The sequence below is a fragment of the Pollicipes pollicipes genome, unplaced genomic scaffold (assembly GCF_011947565.3).
Source record: "Pollicipes pollicipes isolate AB1234 unplaced genomic scaffold, Ppol_2.1 Scaffold_7262;HRSCAF=8765_pilon_pilon_pilon, whole genome shotgun sequence".
Classification (NCBI taxonomy): Eukaryota; Metazoa; Arthropoda; class Thecostraca; order Pollicipedomorpha; family Pollicipedidae; genus Pollicipes; species Pollicipes pollicipes.
This window is the reverse complement of record NW_023597055.1, coordinates 18616742-18643245: the sequence shown is the minus strand read 5'-3', so window position 1 is coordinate 18643245 and position 26504 is coordinate 18616742. Positions and strand designations below refer to the sequence as shown.

The 26504-nt window shown below is 52.5% G+C and overlaps 1 protein-coding gene across 1 annotated transcript; it reads left to right on the top strand.

Moving 5' to 3' along the window:
• Positions 1-10443: 10443 nt before the first annotated feature.
• LOC119113872 (uncharacterized) lies at positions 10444-19787 on the top strand. The gene is made up of 3 exons (XM_037238105.1): positions 10444-10713; positions 18298-18514; positions 18871-19787. The coding sequence occupies exons 1-3, from the start codon at positions 10668-10670 to the stop codon at positions 19199-19201; spliced, it is 594 nt and encodes a 197-aa protein (XP_037094000.1). The 5' UTR covers positions 10444-10667; the 3' UTR covers positions 19202-19787.
• Positions 19788-26504: the final 6717 nt, after the last annotated feature.

Here is a 26504-nt window from a genome sequence, read left to right as displayed (position 1 = left end):
GCGCGTTCGGGACAAGTTTGCAGACGGGAGCCCTGACGTGGGAGTCTGAACAGGCAGCTGAAGAATGAAACATCAACACGATACACGAACACGATTTCTTTTGGTCGTATTTAACTTATATATACATACATATATTTTTCATTCAAAGTGATAGCATATCTGGTATAGCTGTCCTTTTTAGACAAATATTTAATCATCCGAATTGACTGCTTTCCTTCATCGGAAAAGCTGTTAAGAAGAGTATCTTTATTCTTTGTAACGTTCCATTGGTCCTGCCAATATCATCAGCCAACATAGGCACAACAACACATAACAACAATATGCGAAATGCTCGTGTTCGCGTTGGCTCAAAATTATATTTCTGCATTTCTCTTGCTAAAAAAAGATATTTGGTTTCATGAAAAGCTGCTGTCATCGAGAGTTCATGCGGAAACATCGCAAAATGACGAGCACTGATGAAGTCTTATCTGGCCTTGCCCTCCCCCTTCCTCCTCATTTAAGATATTTTTCTAGGCGCTGGGGGCTGCCCGCCAGACAACCACAGTGTGCCCCGTAAATCCATCTGCCAGTTTATTGCCGCATCCTTGTCCCGGTTAAGCACAGCTTCCAGCACTGTCAGTCTCACTTTTTGTGTGCGCTTAGCCAGTATGGTGGCATTTTCCACTAATTGGCCTCAAGATTGTGCTGTAAATTAGCTAGTGTCAGTGTCAGATAGTGTCGCGCCAGATAGTGCAAGGGAAACCTGCTCCCTCCGCTTCACTTATACATTGAGTTAAACTCATACTTATACTTCATTTATCTTAAGACGCATGATCGAGCAGTGCTGCGAAGTGCACTGACGCTGAGCTTAAGAAGAGGTCTGCTGACAGAAGCGGTGAGTAAGAGAAAGAGCTACTGGGCAAATCAGCCGCCAATTGGAAGAATCGAAGGTTTTATTCCAGGAATTGGATGCAGGAGGAGAGCGTAAGGAGAGAACCAGTGCGAAAGCAGAAGAGCCTGTAGTGCAGCACGAGCAAATAGAGAGCAGACAAGTGCTGCGGAAATTATTATCGATCTATGATGGCCAGGTGGATATCATCGACCCATGTGACAGCTTTGTCAACATATCACATTTTCGTATACGGGTTCAAGATATCTCCTTAACCTCGGGCTTAACTGTAATCATTACTTTAAAAGCAGCTCACAAGAGAAATAAGCTGAGTAAGAGTTACCTTCCCATTAACTATGTTACCACCATAAGGCAGGTAGAATTCGAATGAAGACAAACGAACAGGAGCAGTTGCTATAAGAATACACCAAAGAGAGAGAAAGCACTGGAGGTCGCCTTGTCACCTCGAGGCTCCGCGAGGACAATCCCAGCTTTCTAATGCGTAGGTCTTATGCGTATTGACAAGTCTTCAGTTCTCATGCTACTTGGCAGAGTCGACTGCCTTAGCATAGTGAATACGATACTGCAATACACGTCTTGGTTTTGGAAAGCTAACCAGAATTCATATCGAGAAACAAAGGGAAGATTTTTACAATGTCATCAAAGCTGCTAACTCAGAAAGCGGAGAAGTAGTCTTCAAAGCTGACCAGTAAATACCCCCAGGGCAATTTCTATGGAAATCCAAAAGCACATTAAGAAGGAGCCCTTGTCAGACCGATCATTCCGCGCATCCCCACTTCTGCGCATGAAGTTGCAAAGCATCTTAACTCTCTGACCGTACATACCTAAGAAATTCTCACTGATATCGTTCAACGAACTTTTAGAGGTGTTGCGATTCACAAAAATCAGGGTACCTTAGCATCGCCTTGCACATCGTCACAATTTACGAATGTACCAGCTGACGAAACCATCCCAATAATCCTTGAATATGTTTATCGCACGTGTCTATTCCAACACTGCGATTGCTCAGAGTCACGCTAAAAAACTTCTGCAAATCTGCACTAAAAACACGCTTTTCTGATGCCAAAAGGCGAACTTTATCGTCAAGTCTATGGGGTCGCCATGGGTTCATCACTTGGTGCACTCTTTGCAGAGGCATACATGGCGCGCATCGAGTCGCGTGCTATCAGCAGAATGGAAACGAAACCGTCCGCATGCTGTTGAAATATCGACGAAAATGTCGTCGATATACCAAGCAAGTAGCGGCTTTTCTGCCTTAAGTCATAGCTTCAGGGAATTTGGCTCTAAAAATGACAGTAGATCTATCACTTGGCCACGGATTTCCGTTCTTAGACGTAGCTGTCGATGCCTCTGGTGGAAATGTGTAACTTACGTATTTATAAAGCCCACTGACACTAGCAATTTCCTGAAAGGTCTTAGTGTATATCCAGATAGATGTTAAGAAAACGTGATCTGATCATACAGACACAGGACACTCAAACATTCCGCGACAAGGTCAGCTATACATCAGGAGCTCGATAGAGTTAGGCACATTCTCGTCAACAGCTACTACAGTCTCGCTGATGTAGACAATCAGATTCATCGCCAGCTTCACAAACACTGCTGCTGACACGATGAAGAAATTGAAGGTCAGCTAGCAAGCACTGACGTTGAACTGCATTACCAGAGCAGTATGCCAGCAGCATACAAGGCTGAAGAGCAAGGTATCCGTAATATTGTATCAAGGTTCTGTTTCCCAGTAAATCCCGATGACGAGATCAAGCTCACAATTTACTATATATATATATATATATATATATATATATATATATATATATATATGTAGGCGCCATAGAACAAGGGATGCGTAGGTTTAACCAAAATGGAATGCCTACTTGTTATCTCACGCCTGAGCGAGAGTGCACCGACGATGTCCTGCGCAGCTTTGGCGGATATTGGAGATATCGAGGACGTTTGGAGGAGTAGTGCAACTTGGTCGCTGCCAAGCCATGTCAGGCTATACTGAAAAATACAGAATGATGGCAGTGCTGAAAAATACAATGCGTGCCAATACCACAAAATGTCAAAGTTCTGGCATGGCAACGTCCACTTTTAGTACCAAACTTGTTCACGCTGAGCTCTACGCGGCGTTAATCCCGCACTCGATTGCGGTTTTTCCACATGTACTCAAGAATCAAGGCATCTCCAACTTCTCCCCTGTCTGTTGGTTGTCCACTTCAAGCTGGCCAACTCATGTTGTTCCATACACATTTGTGCTCGTCTGAGGGCGCTGAGATCCAGGTACGCGTAAGGCAGGCATCGCGCAAGTTTTGCGGGTTTCCGAACTAACGGGCGATACGCGTATATCGTGCTGCTTCACACATTCAGTTTGACCTCTCCGAGTTTGAGATTCCTGCACGATTTGTGACGTAGATAACGCCTGCCTTTAACGCATTTGGACCGCTGTCAACTCCGTGTGTGCCGCCATTTGACCTGACTGTGTTTTTAATTTGTTATAATTTTCCTACATGCCGTATTTTGCATACGCCAAATCATCGCAGGACATCCTACTTCCTTTGCAATGTGCACGATATACACTTGTAATAAAAGCACGCTCAGAATGTGACTTTGTCATGGCATAGCCGTGCACGAGGTCTTGCACATCTAAGCGCGATCAGCAGTTCACTTGGCAGTAACGTTCATCGTGCACCGAACTAGCGCCCCAACAGCGCAATCAGTGCTCACGTGAACTGGTCCGACATGGTGTGGCTTCAGCGGTCCGGCTGGCTCCGGTGGACCCAGCCTGGCTATTGACCGGATTATGCTACTGGTCGTCCCGGAACACCACTGATCATCTCAGGATTCGCAACCACTGATCGTCCGGGGATTCACAACCACTGATCGTCCCGGGATTCACAACCACTGATCATCCCGGGGTGCCACTGGTCGTCCGGGGATTTGCAACCACTGATCGTCCCGGGATACCACTGATCGTCCGGGATACCACTGATCATCCCGCGATTCACAACCACTGATCGTCCCGGGATACCACTTATCATCCCGCGATTCACGACCACTGATCGTCGCTGGATGCACCTTCTATAAAAAGTAATCCGATTTTTTTAGAAATTTAGTTGTTTAGGGTCAACGCATTTGCATGCAACCTGTTGGCACGGGTGAAGTTCATCTGCAGTTTTGCAACACCCCGAACTCAAAATTCACGTGCTATTACCTCCGTCGGGCGGGAGCGACGAGCGCTCTCACCGTTCCCACAGGGACGATGGTGAGTACCCCCTCCGCCATTTCTTCCAAAAGGGAGCTAAAACTGCAGAGCAAATAAACACATTGGATAGACTGGCGGCTATGCAATCCGGTTGGTGCTCTTGGGGTCAGTCGCTAAACCCCAGGGTCATCTTAATCTTCGTGGTTGGAACTTGGGGTGGACAGCTTCAAACGGTCTGGGAATAAAACAGCAATTTTCCGGCCAGATAGACATAAAATAGTGGTCTGAATTAGGTCCAGCACAAAAGTTGGCCGAGGAACAATCCGATGTCAATCAAACCAGCAGAGGATCAGTGACCTGGGATGCCTTGGAAATGTCGCTAATATCAAAACTTGCTTATATGCCTGCTGACTATCTATGCATGCCGTTTGCGTACCAGATGTTGCTGCCTCCTGCCAATGAACAGCAAAAGCTAGGATTTGGGTTAAAATGACTGCAAAGTCTCACAAGTGGTGTTATAGTAAGTGACCGCTCATGAACTGGGACCAACGCTCTCTGCGAAGCGCGTGGAATGAATGCACCACCAGTCATTTCGAATTTCATGGGGCTGCATGCGGCCTTTCCATGGCCTTAGAAATGGCGCTCAAAGGGGCATTCACCCATTCACCAGGAGAGGATTCGCAGAGGAAAAGTCAAACATTCCAATTAAAAACAAGCCAGCGAGCGCGATTGTAACCGTTTTTGACATCTCGGCAACTCTGCGATCACCAGGCATCGTCGGTCGCGGCGGGTAAGCCACGAGTAAAGGTCAACACTACAAACGCGCGGCGGTGGGACAGGCACGCTCGTCAAGAGCGCGCTGCCCTCTGGGAGGATCAATGTGACAAGCGAAGGCGTAACGATGGAAACTGCATCTGTATCAAAACTGCGGGCAAGGCACGGAGAACGTTGGTTGTTGGTGCCATCTACCGGCTGACGAGCTCATTAACTCACGGTTGAATGCTTAGATGGGTGCTCGCACAACTGAGTGGAGTAAAGTCACTGGGAACTTTTTCATCTGTCCCCTCCTCAGTTTAACCCGCAATTCTCTTCGTAGACCTAAAATTTCAGTGTGTGTGGCAAGCCTCGACGCCTTGGCAAGGAGCAGAAACACGAAGCGTAATGGCCGAGAGGTTAACACCTCGCCTCCCACGTGAGAACCGGGTTCGAACCCCGGTTACGTCATGACCCCTGAACGCTAACGTGACCTCTGCAGTCGCTTGCACCCCATCAATGGCTGCGCGACGTTCAAGGCAGAAGAAACACTCACGCACAACATGCACGGCAAGGACCCGGGAGATCACGCTATTCATGGGACCAGAAGCCCCAGAAACAACAGGGCCTCACGGGCCCCGAGAAGTGAAACTCCAAAGCATCATGCTCGCGAAAATGTTAGGCCTCCCGAGAGAGTAACCAGTCCAAAAATAGATTGATAAGTTGCGATTTAACTACGAGATTGAGTAAATTACTTGAATTTACAACAAACATAAAACCAAAGTGGTTACAGCAAAACATGGCGAAACAAAGCCGAAACAAATTTCTAAAAAGCGATGGTACCTTCAACAGCTGACAACAGCAACAGAGAAACAAGATGAGCAAAGCGGTAAAAGATGCAAGGGTGTCGGGCGTGGTAATAAACGGGATGGTAAAAATATCCTTATAAGCCAAGCATCTCACGCAGCCGATGTCCACCAACGGGCTCGATTAGAATGTCATAATTTTCATCTGAAGTGAGAATGCGAAGGGTGGAGGTCTACAGGTTTATGTATCGTTCGGGTTCTACCTATCGTTTATGTTAGTTTACAAGTAAAATTGCTTGAAAATTGGCAGGCTTTTTATCGGTTCAGGTCCAGAATCGGAGAATAGATTAAATCAATATGTTCATGATGCGTCACGGTTTTGATATTTCTAATCAAAGTAATGCAATAAACACAAATATTTTGGTTGGATATCGGTCGCAATAAACGGCAGTATGCACTCCTGTGTAGGTAGCATGGTCCAACCCGCCCCGGTTTAGGTCACAGGGCGTCCAGGCGAAAAGTCGAATGAAAAAAGTCGAGTGGAAAAAGTCGGAAAAAACGAAGGAAAAAGTTGGCAGGGCTAACAGCCGGTCCGGACACAAGCCGAATGTTAAAGGCCAACAGGAATGAAAATCGAATCGGAGAGAGTAGAAAGTGATCAAAGTTGAAAGAGATAAAAGATGGCAAAACACTTCACCAGTGGGAGTCAAAACACCAATCGGAGCTTGAACCAGGGCCTGGTGTTCGTAAAAGAGCTAGTAGGAACTGGGAGATCAGAGACGGGTGTTTGTTGAAGACCGTTGGGAGCCGGGAAGTAGTTTGTAGTGTTTGGAAAGAAACCAATGGGAACCAGCAACCCACACTTTTGCTTGCAAAAGAACCTATGAAAGCCAGGAACCAGGGTGCTGTGTTTGCAAAACAACCAGTCGGATCCAGAAACCAGAAAATGGGTTTGTGAAATAACTAGCCGGCACCAAGAATCCCACATGTCGCTTTCGGAGAGGGAAAGCGGGACCTAAGCACCAGGACTACCTGTCTATCAAGCACAGCCAGGACTAACGAAGAAACGGGACTCTCAGCGGACGCCGCAGCTGGCGCCGCCTCATTCCGCGGACGGCTGTACTCCTCGCGACCGCGCCAGAAGATGGCTAGATAGGGAGCTGTCATGTCCATAGATGGAAACTGGCAGGGTGCCCACAGCAGATGGGTCACGTGATAGCCTCGGAATGCGTGTCTTATAATTGGGAGTGAGGTCCGCGACGCTGTCCTCCTGTCAGAAGCGTTGGCTGAGTGACCGCTAGTGTGTCCAAATTAGAGGACCCAGGGGTGTGGGGTGGTATAACCACCTGAATCTCGGGGGGGGGGGGGGGAGTCATTAACATTCCCTTTCACACCAGGCGACAATTCATTAAGACTCTCTGGTCTTTATTCCTCTGGGCCACCTGCTTGTTTAAATATCGACACTCATCCACGTCAAATTTTGGCTGTTAATTGTTTTTCAGTGTGGTATTCATCCACGTGGACTTTCATTCCTTTGACACTTTGTAAGATAGATATTACAGAGTGTCTTGTATTCTATATCGGTTTCGGCACAGCTGACACTGGCTGTTTTCATTTAACTATAGGCACACGAATAAGTCGAACAGTTCTGCAACGCGTCATTAGTAATGGCAGTAAATTCTCAAGTGCAAGAATGTTGTAATAACTTGTGTAAATTTTGTGCTTCTGGGTGTTGCAGCATTGTAGCGAAGTACGCAACCAAATGATAGCGTCAGCTGGAAAGACAGCCTCGCGCCCTTTGATGCTTTGATGCTTTGATGCTTTGATGCCTCAGTTATGCCTGTTTCTCTTTTTGTTTGTTTGCTGGATTGTTGGGTGGTTAGGCAGCATTTGCTTGTTTTGCTCATTATTCGGTAAATGCATTTTGCTCAAACCAGCCCAAATTGGCCTGAGCAAATGTTTCCAATAACTCGATGGCTAGTTCGCCGTAAAGTACACGGCGATTATAGTCGTTTTATCAATACTGATGAGCGTTTGCTTTTCCCATGTTATTACTAACGAAGCTACGTAGACGCGCAGAACCATGCGGTCCGAACAATACGTGTTTTGTTATGTTGCAGCGCTCACCCGTCGTGGTTAAAAAATGTACCTGTCGGATTCGTTTTGATGGTGCGACCGGGAAGCAGAAAAGGATTGACACGGTTGTGATGTCTGACGGATGTTGCGACTTAAACGAACACAAGTCCCGCTCAACGAGTGACCAGAATGCTTTTCGTTTTTCCTCCTAAATTCAAGTTATTTTTCCCACTTGACTTTCACCATTGCGTCATGGAAGTGGAACTAACCACAGCTACCTGTATTCAGCAGTAGGTACGATCTCTAGTGTTACCACACTGTAACGGCTCGCCACTTTTACCAAAGGTCATCATTGCTGAAGGCATCACTCGTTACTAACACCCGAAAGGTAGTATAAGGCACGATCACAAAAACAGCGAGGTGATGGTGATGATGAGTATGGGGGGTCGCCGACTATTTTGGTCATAAGGCGCAATACGACAGAGGAGCACCGTGTACTGCCTAAACCAATCGAGGCGTTCAACACACTGTAATTCATCCCGTATGAGGGAATGGCTGCAATCGTCTGAAATTGCGCCGTATGTGTATGAAAGAAATGGCACACAAAAGTAACACAACACGCCCGTTATTAACAGATTTACCTGCAGTGATTTTGATTATTTGCGAGGCGCTGTGTACAAACGTGGATGCATCTGAATCAGAATTTTCTACAGTCGATGTAAAATATCACCAGATTATAAGACCGGGGCGCACAAAACTAAGCGCAGAAAAGTGAAACTGAAATGGCATGCAACGAAATCTGAACTATGTGGAACTTGCCTGCGAGTCAATGTTGGATTCGTATGACGTCACGTATTCGGGGCTAATGTGCTGTTATCACTTCTGCATCGCTTACATGAACAAGCGCGAGCCTTGCAAAAGTATCTAAATGCAGATTACCTGTTAGGCTTGATTGGCATACTTGGGCACTGGGCTATACGGACAGGCATATAGATTTCCTTAGCATGCAATCGGAGCTTAACACCACCCACGGAAAGCATTGCGAACAAATTGTCACAGGCAACACCAGTATCATGAAGGCGAGGCTTTATCATGGGCAAATCGCTGGCAGATGTCATTGTCACGTTAGTGATAACAGCCATAGAAAGATGTTTTGTCAGCAACCTGCGAGGAAAGTGGCGTTATTTCCATTTTATTTGTCAAGAATAGTTTTTTCATCCGTTCGTCCTATACCCTGCAGCACGGCACGCACAGCTTCCTAGCCTTGAATGAGTTCAACAGTAGTTCCGGCAAAGTACCTGACTCACGATCTTAGCCTGTAGCCACAATTACAATACTCAATGTGCAAAAAAAAAAATGGCATTGGGTGTTCACCGGGTTATTTAGAGCAAACATCATACTAACCACGTTGATCAAAACAACGAGCGGGTTGTGACACCTCACCCGTATTCCGTCTGCTCGCGCAGCACATGATGCACATCGCACAGCACATTGAAAATATTGTTTTGGGCAACACGGGCAATAGCAATGTCTCCGCCACCTGTTGCGCTTGAAGAACTCACGAACTCGTGGAGTGGTGACATCTTGTCGGAAAGGTTCTAGCGTAACGTCCCTACTTCTTGTTGCTGATGCACGATATATAACAGTTCACCAATGGGTGCCAGATTCAAATGCCTTTTTCATTCGCTCATCACATTGTCCTCGAATCCAACTGTAAACAGTAGGCTCTACAAGGTTTAACGCATCCATGGGTACCACTCTGATCCATTGTCGTCTTCGTGCTTTCGGATGTGCCGCTGTGATAGATTTATACGCCTCGCACAAGCGATGTCAGCCTCCAGCATGCAAGCCTGCCCACGTCCGATATCGTGTTGGACTTCAACGCCCTCTATCCACGAGTGCTGAGAAAGTGAGCAGTCTTTGTCTTTGTCTTTGTCAGTCTTTGAGCTGTATCAGTTACTAAACAGGCTTGACCTAGCTCGGCTCGGGTCGCGTTGGACATTACGCACCGGAACTAAGGTAAGTCTCCCTATCTTCAAGCCCCAAGCTTTGCACCTCGATTGTGAATATCTGTCCGAGCACGACGATCTGTGCATCTCGATTCAGAGCACGGTACGAGGAGAAGGCTTTGTCCGACGTGAATATGAGCGAGGCCATAACAAAATAGATTCAGGCACCTTCGGCAGTCGATTCCAAGAAGTCTGTATTCTGAGTTGGCAGTTCTTATTGCGACAGTCATCAACCTTCAAATGCCAGGAGGTAATGGTTAAACAATGTTGTCAATCTAACATGACCTACGTCGAAAAACCAGACATTGAATGCTGTGCTAGCGGCCACGAGTGAGCAAGGTCAAGCAAGAACAAAAAAGGCATTGAAAAACCGAGACACGCTATTGCAGAGAATGCAGTGAGAACCCCGACTGAGCAAAGCGTCCGGCGGATCGGCGCGCGCCACCTTGAGAGAGAACGAGATGAGAACGTAAGATTAGCGGGTCCAGCGAGCGGGCGGGCTCCTCTTGCGTCAGTGGTGAGGGCCCGGGCAGACTCTGCCACCAGTCCGAGCCGCCGCCGCCAGAGGGAGGGGACGCGTCGAGCGGCGGCACCCGCCGGGGCGACGGACACGCGAGCTGAGCTGAGTAGCTGCACCCAGGCGCTGGTGCGAGAAGCTGGGCTGCGGTGTCGACCTGCGGAGCTGGTGTGTGGTGCTGACCTGAGGCATTGGCCGGTGGTGCTGAGCTGAGGAGCTGCACCCAGGCGCTGGTGCGAGGATCTGGGCCGCGGTGTCGACCTGCGGAGCTGGTGTGTGGTGCTGACCTGAGGCGTTGACCGGTGGTGCTGAGCTGAGGCGGTGACACGGGGAGACGATCTTCGGTGCTGGCTGGGGTGCTGACCTGAATACCTGGCATGCAGTGCTGACCTGTGGAGCTGACCCGATCCACACCATGCTGGCGACGCTTCTGGTGCTGTTGGTCGCGCTCTGCGCATCAGGTGAGTGTACCCGCCTGTGCTCAGGCTCTTGTGTAGTTACGGTCTATGTAATGTCAATGTCTTTCAGACGAGAGTCCCTCCGAGTTCCCAGTGCGTACACCTGCGTCTCATAAAATCTGATGTATAACATCCAATAAATGCTAGTATAAATTGGCACCCACGGTGCCCTTTGGCACGCAGGTTTTCAGGGATCTGTTCAGCTGGGATGATGGTGCATGCGGTTTTTAGAAGTCTCGTAGACATAAGCGGGATGTTACATCAAATCGAGGATATTTTCAAAGCGTGTCCAATGTACAGTCAGAACAGTCGCAAATGACAGAGACCAGAGGATGTGCTGCGCACCTTTGAGAGGGAGTTTTGAAAGCATCTTCAAGAGTGGGAGGAAGATGCGAACAAGAAATGACTGCATGGTGGGCGTCCCTTGGGGTTAACCTCGTGTTTCATTCGCTAGGCTGCGCCGTCAGATTTTTTACAGACTTTATCCAAACCTTTTGAACGGATGGATTTCTGGGCTCAGAGCTCACGCTAAGCAGAGCTTGCTGTGTGACCCGTGACCCCTGCAACCCGATCGTTGCAATGGCCGGTCATTGGCAGAATTTGGTGATGAAAGTTTAAAGAGCCGGAATGCTCGGCAGGGTTCGTTCTGCCCTTTGATGCCGCCGGACTTTTGGAGTTGCCGCTGCCACCTGCCACTGGCCATACTTGTCAAGGGCAAGGGCACGCGATCGGAAAGGTGATCCCTTGCATTCTGGTACCACCAGCCTTCGTTTTAGCGCGGCACAACCCCGACCAGGTCAGCACCTTGGGGAGGAATGTGCATGCTATAGGTGCAGTGTTTTGTTTGGGAAAACCGGTGCTGCCCTTGTGGTCTCGGTACCAGCCTGGCAATGTATGTGGAACCGGTGCTCTCATCGGTTTTCACTTATTTCGGTAAAGACAAAAACTCTCACAGCACCGGCAAAGCATTGGGAATTGTCAGTTCGAGTACTGTTCATAGTTGTTCAGCAAAAGTGGCGACTCGTACGTGAGCAATGCAAATGATTCATACGTCGTTATAAATGCTAGTACATCAGCAAAACTGGTGACCAGTACGTTGTCACAAACGCAAGTGCGTCAGCAATATCAGGGTCTAGTTTGTCTGCACTAATACTAGTATGCCGGCACAAATACTAGCACGTCGACACAAATACTAGTGCGTCAGCAACGCTGGTGGCTAGTGCCACAAACACAGAAGACAACTAAAATGTTATCACAAAAGCCGGTACATCAACACAAACACTAGTAACTGGTACGCTATCTACCTTAACACAAATATTAGTGCGTCAGCAATGCCACGTACTAGTTCGTCAGCACAAACGCTGGTTACTTGTTCGTCAGCACAAATACTAGTTCTTCAGCACAAACACTAGTACGTCAGCATTACTAGCGACTCATCCAAACACCAGTCCATCAGCCGCAGTCGACGCTCGGCAGCTGACGCCTCCCCGTCAGCCCCAGCCAGCAGCAGGTGAGCTGCGGTGGCCCGACCCGCGCGCCAGCCCCGCTGGCCGGCCGGGCCGTGCCACCACCCCGGGACCGGTCCGCCGCGCTGCGACCGCGTCATGTGATACGCCGCAGGGCCGCCCGCGGTGACGCGCCGACCGGAGCGGCGTCGTTGGCCCGGTGAAGCGGAGCAGCGGAGGGCTTCGGGAACGTGATCGCAGCGCCGCGGCCGTGACTGCAGCGAATCGAACTTCGGATGGCCGGAGGCGTCGCCAGGGCTGACGGCGCTAGAGGTGTCGTCAGGGCTGACGGCGCTAGGGGTGTCGTCAGGGCTGGCGGCGCTAGAGGTGTCGTCAGGGCTGAAGACGCTAGAGGTGTCGTCAGGGCTGACGGCGCTAGAGGCTGACGGCGCTAGAGGTGTCGTCAGGGCTGACGGCGCTAGAGGTGTCGTCAGGGCTGACGGCGCTAGAGGTGTCGTCAGGGCTGATGACGCTAGAGGTGTCGTCAGGGTTGACGGCGCTAGAGGTGGGCGCCAGAGGCGTCGTGCGCAGGCTGATGACGAGTCGCGCGGTGGGCGCGGCAGGTGATCCCAGCTGTTGAATGGAAGTTTATCCTAACGTTTGTGGCGCTGCGTGGAAAGAATCGAGTTGAACTTCCCTCCGACCTCTTCCCTTCGCAATCAGCCACGCTTTGCTTGGTTGTGTGATGTAGCCCGTGATCGCGGCTGTTGGAGAGTGGGTTTGGGAGAGCTGGGGGGAGGGGGGGGGGGCGGGGGCGGTGACAGCGAGCAGTGTCCGGATTATATTTTCAGAATGGACAATTTTCTCATTTCCTCATAAAAGCCATGCTGTTTCCGCAGTGTGGCCTCCGCTGCTGATCAGTCTCCGGTTCCAAAGTGCATAGAACTAAGCTGTGGGAGAATTCCGAAACAACAAATAAAACTAGTTTTCTTCAACACTTACCTTTAGGTCAATCCCAGCTCCAAACTCAAGTTCACGTACAGCTTTGTGCTCTCGCAATGACCCGATCGCCATTTACCTTCCGACCCCCCGCCCAGCGCAGCTCTGTCCACCCCGTTTTGTCCAGTGTTCACTCTGTCCACCCCGCTCTGTCCATAGCCTCCATACTTTCCACAGTGTCCGCTCTGTCCACCCCGCTCTGTCCACGGTGTCCACTCTGTCCACACCGCCCTGTCCATAGTGTCCACTCTGTCCACAGTGTCCGCTCTGTCCACCCCTCTCTGTCCACAGTGTCCGCTCTGTCCACGCCGCCCTGTTCATAGTGTCCACTCTGTCCAGTGTCCGCTCTGTCCACCCCACTCTACCCACAGTGTCCGCTATGTCCCCCCCCCCCCCCCCCAGTTCTGTCCCCAGTTCTCACTGCCCACCCCGCTCTGTCCACAGTGTCCATTCTATCCCCCCGCCCTGTCCACAATATCCACCCTGTCTACCTCGTCCTGTCCACAGTGTCCACCCTGTCTACCTCGCCCTGTCGACAGTGTCCACTCTGTCCACCGCGCTCGGTCCACAGCATCCACTCTGCCCACCCGCTGTGTGTATGTCGCAAAACTCCCGAACCCGTCGCAATTTGCATAGCGACTTCGGGACCGGGCCCTACCGGTCCAGATCGGCCCCGCCCATGTCCCCAACAAACTCCGCGCGCCCTTGCTGCGCGGACGGGCGTCTGCTAGCACAACTGCACATTGACCGTCAGGTGCTGACCACATCCTGCATTGTAGCGGCCGCGTGGCGTCCCGTGTCAGCACGGGGTCGTCTGCTTTTTGCCGTGGCCACACCTGTTTGGCGGCATGTGCTAAGGCGGCCACCGCAATGAGCACCGCGCCTCTTATTTGATCGGGTAAGAGGCAGCATGCTGAGGAAGGATGGCACAGGCAAATATCCCAAGAAATAAAGGCAGGCTTCTGACAGGCTTCCTCCTTTTGCGCATGCTTATGTTTGAGGGGTGACCCATAGCCACAATGGCTATGGCAACAGTGGCCTCGGGTCAATGGGCACATAAGTGAATGCCGATGCTTGCGACGCTGATAACGGAGTGATATAAAAAACAGTTACTGTCGCTCTCACGTAAATTGCACATCGTGTCACATCAATACCACCAGGCCAGGGGCCACCGTCCACTGCCTCGTGTGGGTTGGGAACGCCTGTGTCTCTGTGCCAAAGTTCAGTCGGTAGACGGCTGTACAGCGCGAGCGCTCCCGAGCAGTAGCGCCTTTCACCGGCCTCAGTTTGGGACCGTGGGACGCGCAGCAGCCCGTCATGCCTGGCACCACGCTCGTATAGTCCTCCGTTCATACAGCGCGGGTACGCCTACTAAAGAGTCGGGCTCCCCGCTTCCGATCACCTTGCAGCGTCTCAAGGATTATGAAAAAATCAGCGGGCAACCAACTAAGTTTCTCCTGGGAATCAAAGACGTGGTCGAACTTTGTACAGCCGATAAAGCCCTTGCCCCGACATCGCAGATATGGCGTCTCGCACAAGCGCTGGAGCCGCGCTGCCGACACTCCCCACTGAGCTCGCCCCTGGCAGCAGGTTATGCAAATATCGCCGGCACGCTCCGTTGAAGCACAATAGCGCCGCCGTCTGCAGGACGACACCCGACCCTGCCGATCCCGATCGGCGCTGGCGGAGAGCTGGCGGGGAGGAGGGGGGGGGGGGGAAGGGGGCTCAGAGGTGCGCCCCGGTCCCGACGGACGAGCTGAGAGCCAGTCAGCCAGCCGTCTCTCGGGCGCCAGCTCAGCCAGGCGACAGAATCTTAAGTGAGGCAGGGGGGCGGGTGGATTCCCTGACTGCGGTGTTTTGGTTTGGCAAACCTCAGCGTCGTTGGATTGCGAATTTTCAAGCATTGATCGAGATTTCAAGATAAATTCATAGGACTAATAAGTGCAGCGAGCGTAGAGCATAGCCAATTATTGACGACTCATTGCATAACACGCATGCGAGTGTCCGATTAACAACTCGGAGCACTATCCAAATATTTGTGAACACGACTTTCAACCTGGTCAATATCAAAGGTGCTTAGCACGTGCTGGACCCCCAAAATATAAAATATACGTAAAATGTAGGTGAAAGCTTCTTTTGACATGCTGTCTAAACAGCAACAATGGTTTCTTGGCGTATGGAGCTTTCCCCAGCGCCTGTAGGATTTTCTTCGGGTTGGCTGCCGGCTAACGAGCCTCCGGGCCACAGGCGGCTCGTTAAACTTTTCCGCTTTCGAGACATTTCTTGATTTTAAAATATTCTGGCCACCGACGGTCCGTGCTGGGAAGGTCAGCCCAAGGTGGCGGTGTGCTAAGCTGCACGTCACGTTTACCTCGCTCTGCATCTCCGCACATATGAAATGAGCAGACTCCCAGACACAAAAGACCTGGCCTGCGGATGGGCAGACATGCTTCTTTTCCTTCCATGCTGATTCCATGATGAAAGCCATGTTGTGTGCATGCCAAGTGGATAACGGTTGTGTGTACAACGGTATACATGCATCCTTTCTCACCTTGTTTCACCATCTTGTTTCTGTTTTTTAAAGATTGCCTTGAGACATAAATTTACATCATTTTTGGGCATACCTGACCCAGCTAGAGATCCTCGATTTTCACCGTGACGAACAATATTTCGCAAAAAATCGCCGTGGACAGAGCAGAGGGCATTGCGATACAGCTGTACATTAGCTAGAGAACACGGCCTAACATAACATCTGGGTGAATTCAGGCGTCGAGCCTCGTGTGCCCGCACCGACGTCATATCCTTCCGACGGCCAGTCGTTTGTGCCCGTCCACCGATGTCACACCCTTCCGACGGCGGGCCACGCTCCGAGCCGTGCTCGGTCCTCGCCACGTGACTTGCAGTCCGAGGAGCGTCGACTCCCGACCTCCAAGGTTCTCGCTCCCATCGCTCACGCGTACCGACCTTCGCATTCCCAGCACGTGGCGGAGTGGCTGGCTGGCCGGCCTGCACACCGGCAGCGTCGATGGCGGAGAGCGGAGAGCGGAGACTGTCGATGGCGGAGAGCGGAGAGCGGAGACTGTCGACGGTTTAGAGCGGAGAGCGGAGACCCTCGATGGCAGAGAGCGGAGAGCGAAGCCTGTCGATGATGAGAGAGAAGAGCGAAAACTGTCCATGACGGAGAGAGGAGAGCGGAGACTGTCGATGGTGGAGAGCAGGGAGCGGAGAATGTCGATGGCAGAGAGCGGAGAGCGAGAGACTATCGATGATGAGAGGGAAGAGCGAAAACTCTTCATGACGGAGAGGAGGAGCGGAGACTGTCGATGGTGGACAGCGGAGAGCGGAGAATGTCGATGGCGGGGAGAGGAGCGTGGAGAGAGCCGGAAAACATAGACTGTCGATGACGGAGAGAGAAGATCAAAAACCGTCCATGACGGAGGGAGGAGAGCGAAGAGCGCAGACGGAGAGAGGAGACTGTCGATGGCGAAGAGCAGAGGCGGAGAATGTCGATGGCGGAGAGCAGAGAGCGGAGCCCGAGAGCGGAGGCTGTCGATGGCGGAGAGCAGAGAGCGGAGACTGTCGATGGCGGAGAGCAGAGAGCGGAGCCCGAGAGAGGAGACTGTCGATGGCGGAGAGCAGAGAGCAGAGATTGTCGATGGCGGAGAGCAGAGAGCGGAGCCCGAGAGCGGAGACTGCCGATGGCGGAGAGCAGAGAGCGGAGCCCGAGAGCGGAGACTGTCGATGGCGGAGAGCAGAGAGCGGAGACTGCCGATGGCGGAGAGCGGAGAGCGGAGCCGGAGAGCGGAGACTGCCGATGGCGGAGAGCAGAGAGCGGAGACTGCCGATGGCGGAAAGCAGAGAGCGGAGACTGCCGATGGCGGAGAAGGGAACCGGCCGCGGCGAGTGCCGTTTTAAGTCCTTCGAAAATAACAGGAGACTAAGGTGGCGGAGATTGAGCCGGCGCCTTAACACCGTCAGAAAACGTGACATTTGAAGGTGGTGGGGTGTGTACAGCAAACATACAGTTCTGCACAAACGATTCTTCATTCGTATTTGCTTCCAGACAGAAGCAATATGAGACATTTAGTTTGTTCTCTGGTGTAACGGGTAAAAGGGCTGTGCTATCTTTGTATGTTCTGAAATTAATCCGGGATTATGGCATTGATCTTAGATGTATGATCGGTGACAATTATATGTTGAAAGCAGAGACCAAAGGGATGAGGGCGACGGGAACATATATACAATAGAAAAGACAACACTTAGACAGATAGGACAACAGAAGGGAGGGAGGCCAAGACGAACAGTAGCAAATGGCAAATGTCATGTACTACCTGCAAGCACATGACACTGCAGCAGGCTTTTGACCCAGGAACAATGGACCCTGTTTTTTCTTATAGGTTCTATAAGGACCAACCGATCGATCTCCGCGGCGTATTCATAGCCACTCCTTGGCCACGTGATGGTTCTAGGCGGTGCACTGTTCTGATGAAACAACCGCTTCTTCCTGTGGATGTTTCCCTTAGTTTTACAGCAGTCTATGCTTTGTTCAGTGTCTCAGTGTGACGGACTTAGTTGATTTCGCGCCAGATGCACCATTACTCAAAAGTGCCTGCCGCGGGTGTACTGCGAATCAACGTGCTAAGAACCCACTACCAAAGCTAGGTTTGTTAAAAATCTGACCCGCTTGTGATAGCAGTCTCTCCAATTACTTATTTAGGTTGAATTAAGCTTATTTATTTTTACTTATTAAGGCTTAATTAGCAATTAAGACTGAATTAAGCTGCACGAAAACGCGTGACTCCCTGTCTATGGACAGGTGGAATTCTTAGTCCATAAACCTAAGTCAGGGTCCCTCCTCACAGACAGTCGATGCGAGTACGTATTGCGTGCACCCGACCCGCAGAGTTTGACCTGACCTCTGGTCCCAGGCGCGGTAAAGCTACAGCTGCCTGACCTCGGCGGCCGGCTCGCCGTGTCACGTGACAGACTTTGACCTGACCTCTGGTCCCAGGCGCGGTAAAGCTACAGCTGCCTGACCTCGGCGGCCGGCTCGCCGTGTCACGTGACTGACCTCGGGCTGCCGGACCTCGGCGGCCGGCTGGCCGTGTCACGTGACAGACTTTGACGTGACCTCTGGTCCCAGGCGCGGCGGAGCGGCTGCCGACGTGCCACAGCTGCCTGACCTCTGCCGCTGGCTCCGCGTGTCACATGCGACCGGTGCGCAAGCCGGAGATGACGTCCTCCTGCTCCTCGCGCACGGACCACTGCGTCACCGACCGGCTGCAGGACGCCGACGGCAGCCTCGTCTCCATCGAGCGCCGCTGCTCCACGCGCGAGGAGACCAAAATGGCGCACAACCGGTGAGCAGGCGTGGGGGTGACTCGTCTAGTGTGAAAATCTGCCAAGTTCGTGCCATGCGCAAGCTCTGGCTTGGGTGTGATGACCCGCGGCTAACCCGCTGTAATCCGTACAGAGGTGCAGTTTCCTTTTCAGTTGGGGGGAGGGGGGGGGGCTGGTTCCGAACTTTGAGAATAAAGTGGGCCCGAGCCGGGGAGAAACCTACTTGCTTGCGTATTTTTAGAGCAAGTTTCTTCACGTTTCCTAGTTTATGCCCCTCCCCACCTCATTTTGCGAGACCACGCCCCTGGGTCCGCACGTGTTTCAAACTCGGAGCCGACCCAAGGTGACCCGAATCTGACCCGACGTCGGCCGACAGGTGCGAGGAGACAGATGACGGGTACCTGCGCTGCTTCACCTTCTGTTACGGCGACTTCTGCAACCGCGGCACGGGCAGACTGTACCAGAGCACCCGCTTCTGGCATTACGACGAGCCCCAGTACTCGGATTACGTGTACGACCCGGAGGAGGCGGTGCTCGACCGCCGCCGGAAGTTGTCCACTTCCGGCGCGTTCGCGGCGAGGCCGGAGCTGGCTGGGGCGCTTGTGGGGAACGGCGGAGCCGGCAGAGCTGGCGGGGCCGCGTCGGGGCTCGTGTGCACGCTATCCGGCGTGGCTGTCGCCCTGCTCTGGGCCTGGAGGAGGGCCTGATCCCTCCCAGCACCGGGCTGGTCGTCAAGAGCCGCACCGCAAGAGTCCGTGGTGCTCATAGGGGCTGTGGAAGGAGCCCGTGGTGTTCAGAGCGGCCATGGAAGGCGCCCGCGGCACTCGCAGGGGCCGTGAAAGGAGTCCATGGTGCTCAGAGGGGCCGTCGGAGGGGTCCGCGGCGTACATAGCGAGGACAATTCAATGCGTTGGACCAGTTGAAGAGGAGCTCTCGCAGACACCTAGCACTGGCTGCGCTGCGAACAGTGCTTCGTTATGCTGCGAAGGTGGAGCGAGGCTGGTCCCAATGAAGGCTAGTTTATTGTTTTTTGTTGGCATGGCAGGTTAGTCCTGCAGTATCCTGGAACGGCGCGGCAGCCACGTCCGGTTATACGTGGTTTTCTTTAGCGTGCGTGGTTTAGCAGTGTTACGGCAAATGCAGGCCGTTTGCTGAGTAGTGACGACACATTTAGCGACCGTGTATTTGTGGATGGTTCGTGCACCATGTGGCCTGCAATAAATTGTCATGTTAGCGATATGCTTAGATGATACGGCTTGATTTTGACGTGAGAAAAAATTATGAAATATAGCACTGCTCTGTGTTATACGATTACGAGGCACGACGTGGCAAAATAATTCGAGTATCTTAGATTGTGTTGAGACCTTGCATGACCTGACATTCTGTTGCCTGTCCGTTTTCACGAGCCAAATAACGGATGTTGTTTCCGAGTAGCCAAACCAAACACCCTGCCACCACAGAGATCGCGCTCCATACCAGCTGACCTTCGGGACTTGCATCTCGTGGAACAGCACGGCTTGGCCACCTTGAATACATTGAAGCGGACAGCCCAACGTACTCCGACTTAGCTCACCCATGGTGCCATGAGTGCCATGTCAATCCCGCCATGGCCGGTTGCACACGGCCGATAGCAGTGATAAGCGAACATGAAGCATGCGTCTCGGCCGAGACGGACACTGCGGCGCCGTGTCGTGTCCATGAGATTCAGCCTCGAGGGAGCGTAATTGCGATGTAGCGCAAGCAAGCACCGACGCCGAGCCGTCCGAAGGCACGCGCCGCTGGTTCACCCAGCGGAGATGCCAGACGGCGGGACCCCACAGCCATCGCCTGCGGCACGCGTTGCGTGTTGTCGCATATTGCTGGATGTTGTCTTACGCGTTCGTGGCGCAGGCGGCACGCGTTGCTCTTCGCAGTCGTGGAGTCTCGTCATCCGTGCTCTTCTTCGAACTAAGATGGAGATTGCTCGCTGCATCTACCCCACCTTGCGGCGGTGGGAAATGCCGTCTACGTGACACGAGAACGTTGAGCATGATGAGTTCGGAACTCTTATGCTGGCAGCGTTTAGCACGTACGCTGCAGGACGGAACCATGCGTGAGCCAGCTCACATTTGTCCAACCCGACCATACCTTTCGGCCCTCTCAGGCTGTATCTAAGTAGTAAGAGTTTAGATGCTGTCATATATCTGCAGGTCCTTTCGGTCAGTCTGTCACTAAACCGTAAGAGTTAAATGCTGTCATATATTGCTGTCCTATCGGATTCTGGTCGTGTCTACAACACTAACCGCAAGGGTTTAGATGCTGTCATATATTCTGCGGGTCCTTTCGGTCAGGCCTGTCACTAAACCGTAAGAGTTTAAATGCTGTCGTATATTCTGCAGTTTGACGACCTCCACACGCCAGCGCTATACTCGTATCTTTTAGAAAACACTCATTTGATACGTGCTCCTAGCCGTGACCCTTTAAAATGTCCGATCGGTGCCTATGTGCGTACGTACTTCGTTTATATGAGACCGCCCGCCTAACGACAGTGGCACAGAGGCACAAATCACACGCACGTGCGTTGTGAACACACTTGCAGCGTGCACCGTATGCAGCTGCTTTTGTCCGGTTTTCCAGTTTCCCGTCCATCTTACCACACCACTGACACCATCACCTGCCTGTTTGAGGACCGGCAAAACCGGTTCGGGGAAATATGGATGCGAATGTGCGTAGACGCACCAAGTGCGCACCAATCGGATAGGCCATTGTCATTGTGCCTGACGCCGCCCACCCTCCCACGCACAAAAACCGGCGATGGCACCTCAATGCATGGACGACCCGGAGGTGTCCCAGTAAAAGCGACGCACGCTCCTGGCTGGCTCGCCCGGCACCGCTGGCGGGCCGGACTCAAGCTGAAGGTGAAATCGTGGGACTCAAGCGTCGGTGGCTACATTCCCGACGGCGGACGAACCCGCGTCGCCGCGCGTTTGACCTGCGCGGGCCCGTGTCGCCCCGCGTTTGACCTGCGCGACCCGTGTCGCCCGCGTTTGACCTGCGCGGGACCCGTGTCGCCGCCCGTTTGACCTGCGCGGACCCGTGCCGCTTCGCGTTTGACCTGCGCGGACCCGTGCCGCGTCGCGTTTTACCTGCGCGGACCCGTGTCGTCTCGCGTTTGACCTGCGCGGACCCGTGCCGCCGCGCGTTTTGACCTGCGCGGACCCGTGCCGTCTCGCGTTTGACCTGCGCGGACCCGTTGCCGCGTCGCGTTTTACCTGCGCGGACCCGTGTCGCCGCCCGTTTTACCTGCGCGGACCCGTGCCGCCTCGCGTTTGACCCTGCGCGGACCCGTTGTCGCCGCCAGTCTGACCTGCGCGGACCCCGTGCCGCCTCGTGTTTGACCTCGCGGACGCGTGCCCGCCTCGCGTTTGACTTGCGCTGACCCGTGCCGCCTCGTGTTGACCTGCGCAGACCCGTGGCGCCGCGCGTTTTTGACATGCGCGGACCCGTGTCGCCGCCCGTCTGACCTTGCGCGGACCCGTGCCGCCTCGTGTTTGACCTCGCGGACGCGTGCCGCCTCGCGTTTGACTTGCGCTGACCCGTGCCGCCTCGTGCTTGATCTCCGCAGATCCGTGCCGCCGTCCATTTGGTCTGCGCCGCGCCAAGTTTGCCTCACACACCTCTGAAGGACGACACGGGCGCCGACCGGCCTGGTCGGCACGCCGGAAGACTTGAGCACACAGAAGCACAGGTGGTGACGGAAGGCATCGACACCAGTTGTGGTGTCGCCGCGCTTCGAGCGCTTCGCTTCGAGTTTCTGGTGCGGAAGCGCAGTGCGCTGCTGGGGTCACACATCAGGTCAGGTCAGGTCACGGGTCGCAGGAGATCGCAATTCACCGCGGCTGGTAGCCGAGATGACGAAAGGATTGTTAGGTGCTGGGCATCGGTTTATCTCGTCCCTTGCGCTGCATATATGGATGGCCTGTAAAATGGCACTGTATATACGGATATGGTTAGTCTCGATGGATGGCCTTCCGCTGTGACTCAGCCTCGAAATCTCCTGCACTGGTCGTGTCGTAAAGCGTGCGAAACATGACGTGGAAATGACAAGTCGTAAACGATATGCTTCTAAATGTAAGTCTTGAACCCACAATCTCCTGGTCACAAGTCGCAGCATGCGAATACGACCGCACATATGGAACCCCTATGTCCCTTTGCTGACGCCCGCCTACGCACGTTGCCTGCGACTGAGGTCTAGCGCACTGGGAGCGAGCATGGAAGCCCGCGTGACCGGGGTCTGATACCAGCTCACTGGTGTGGTCACTGCCGCTGGTGCTGGTGCTGGTGCTGGTGCTGATGCTGCATCATGCTGCAGCGTGGTGACGGCCTATGTGTTCTGATCTAGGACCCGTAGGCCTAATACGGACCTATGCGGGCTATAACGGACCTACATGATCTATGTGCGGACTTATACGATACATCCAAGGACCCACCGACCTGTAAGGACATATACGACCTCCGTACGTACCTATGCGACATGCATACGGACCTATACGACCTTTACGCTCTGAATCTGAGAGATAACGGACGGAAGCGTGCCTGATCGACACGTCTACGGAGACCCACGTCTCGCCGCTACTCAGCGCGTTTCGCCGCTGTCCAGGCACGTCTCGCCGCTGCTCAGCACGTCTCACCGCTGCCCAGCACGTCTCGCCGCTGATCAGCACGTCTCGCCGCTGCCCAGCACGTCTCGCCGCTGCCCAGCACGTCTCGCCGCTGCCCAGCACGTTTCGCCGCTGTCCAGCACGTCTCGCCGCTGCTCAGCACGTCTCACCGCTGCCCAGCACGTCTCGCCGCTGCCCAGCACGTCTCGCCGCTGCCCAGCACGGCCGGGGCGTCATCCCACGAGACGGCGGGGTATTGGCTATCAGCGCACAGCGGTCACTTTTACTTTCGACCTCGTTCCACTGCGGCCCCCAACCGGCCCCAGCGTCACGTGAAAGCGGCCCCGGCGCTGTCAAGAGGTGCCCACACACACGCGCTAACCCCAATGGCCCCAGTGCGTTCCGAACATGGCACAGTGCAATGCCAACACGCTGATATACAACAGTAGCCGGCCTTCAGGCTGCGGTGTGGCCTGGAGGCGGGTGTCACGGACGACACTCGGTCCCGAAATAACCCAGACGTGCCACGGCCTGCGCCCAACGCAGGTCACTGCCGTGGCTAGCACACATCTCGAACGTGTAAACATGGCCATGCCTCTAAGGGTGACCCAGCACCCACAGTGGGGTTTGGTGGTTGGTCAGTGACGCGTTTGTTCGCCGTGCAGAACTCGGACGGAACAGCAAAGCTCGGACGAACTTGGACGGAACGGAACTCGCAATGAATAGAGCGGCAGTATTTCGCGCGGATTGCGGCGGCGGCGGGAGAGGGAGAGCGAGGACAAACTCGAGGCCACCATGAAGCCCGGTTTGTACTCAGGTATAGGCGCAAGGTCACCGGCGGACACTCTGGTCAACGCGCTGCGTCGTCCCCCCCCCCCCACCCTTTACGAGCATCGGGGATTCGGAGCACAAAAGCCGTCGCAGAAAAACTGGCAGCGATGTAGAAGCAACGTGGTTGGCAAGCCACCAGTGACGTCAACATGGTGAGGTACGAAACCTCGGATTTTATGATGCATGCTGCGAGGAGATTGCTTGCAGCGCTGTGTTAAATTATGGATGACCAAAATTATGGAATAATTTTGAATGATTAATTACCTTGGGAAGTTTCGCCGAACTGCCCATTCCTCGACAGAGGGAGATGCCCTCCCCCCGTCCCCTCCATCCCTCGCCCTGCCAATTCCACATGACTTACGTTGGGAGGAGAATTGAAAGTCAGTGATGTCATTGCACCCGATGCACAATCGACCCACGTCCGTCAAGTTGGCACCACATTCACATTCAGATTCAGGTCCATGTTCGGGATTCAGCGGACTCATCAAATTGCCCTGAAGCTTTGCACACAGATGCAGTTTAATCTCCTGAACACAATGAGCACAAAATCTCGGACCGGTACACCCTATTACCGGAGATATATCAATATCAAAGATCACAATAAAAAAGGCGGACTCCTTCAATTATTTCTGAACTCCGCGTGCTGGGAGATATTGACCCCCTGATAACGATGAACACAAAATATTAGACCGGTACGCTGCATCAAAAAAGTAATAGCTGTTATAATGTCAAGGTCGTGAATGCAGAGCCCGCTGAATATGGAATATGAAAATTAGTCAAGGATGAAGAAAATGTGATCCATGCCTCATATACGCCATACTCAAGCAGCTTCGGCATTTGAAAAGCTGTAACTTTTTTGATGCAGTGTACCGGGTCCGAAAAATTGTGTGGTTATTCGTAATCAGAGGGCAAATAGACCAACAACGGATTTCGGAAAGGATTGAAGCAGTCCGCATTTTTTATTGTGACTTTTATATTATGATATCTCCGTAATAGGGCGATAATAATATCTCGGTAATAGTACCGGTCCGAGATTATGTGCTCACTGTGCTCAGGGAGATCCAATGCATCTGTGTGCAAAGTTTCAGGCCAATTTGAGGAGGTCCGCTGGAATTTCGACACGAAACTGAGTTAAGCGTGATAATATGCAATACACGTTGCATTCGCGACCTTGACGTTATAACAGCTATTACTTTTTGATACAGCGTACCGGTCCAATATTTTGTATTTCTCGTTATCAGGAGGTCAATTTCTACTAGCACGCGGAGTTTAGAAATAATTGAAGGAGTCTGCCTCTTTTATGGTGATCTTTGATATTGATCTATCTCCGGTATATGCGTACCGGTCCGAGATTTTGTGTTCATTGTGTTCAGGAGGTTGTTAAACTGCATCTGAGTGCAAGTTTCAGGGCGATTGAGTGTCCGCTGAATCCCGAATATGGACCTGAATCTGAATGTGAATGTGGTGTTGCTAACTTGACGGACGTAATCGACCCCTTGCGTCATTTTCGGTGCCGCGCGCAGCGGACTGCCAGATTGGGTGGAGACGAAGCCAAACACGTCTGTGACGTCTATGGCTTTTTAAACCACAAATCTCAACCGAAGTTTTCGCGTGATGGTTTTTGGGATGGGGACGGGCATGCTGCGCATACTTTGTTGTCAAGATCTCATCTCTGCAGTGGAGTAATCCCTGGTCCGATAGCGCTATAAAGCAATGATTTGATGTGCTGCGTTTTTCCATGACACGTCCGCTCCATGGGTGAAGTTTTCCTTTCATCTCGTAGCTTCAGCTTCCCCCCCCCCCCCCCCCCCCACCTTCCACCCCACCGCTCTCACACTGCAGCAGAAAGTAAGTCAAGTCCGAGGTTATCCCGTTTTTGACGTGTTTTCAGGTACGTTTAGCCATTTTCGAAGCTCAGCAACTGCAAATTACTTCGAAAACTACACCCTCGGTCTGATTCGCGCCAATCCCACTCTCCTGGTCGGTTTGCCAAATGGTCTGCAGTTGAGGAATCATTCGAGCGCAGTTTCTGTGGTGGAAACTCCACGCCTGGCCATACGTGGCTGGGAATTTGTTACCAGGATTTTTGATGCAGGGACCAGTCTGCCAGAATCCCCTCCAGAGGCACAGAGGCACTGCTCATAATGCATTAACTGCAAGTGGAGGAAAACATTCGTCTGGAAAACCAAGGGTATGTTGATGTTTTTTGGAAGCATGTCAATTTTCCCTAGCTCATAACTGTTGCAGAACCATGGAAGCATGTCTCAAATTTTATGATATATGAACATTTTTAACATGAATCAATAAAGCGCCAAGCATTAGGCAGCATGCCGATCAGACATGGCTGCAATCGGCGCACTCCAAAACGTCGGCATCAGATTTGTCGCTGGCTCCAAAAACAAGCCTGAATGGTGCACAGGACCCGGCTCCTGCTATACGAGGTCGGCGAAAATGCGAGATTACTCTTGCATCAGGTACATGTCCGGTCTCGCTAACAAGGTGGGGCATAAGCATACCGGTTACAGCTGAGCCCAAAACA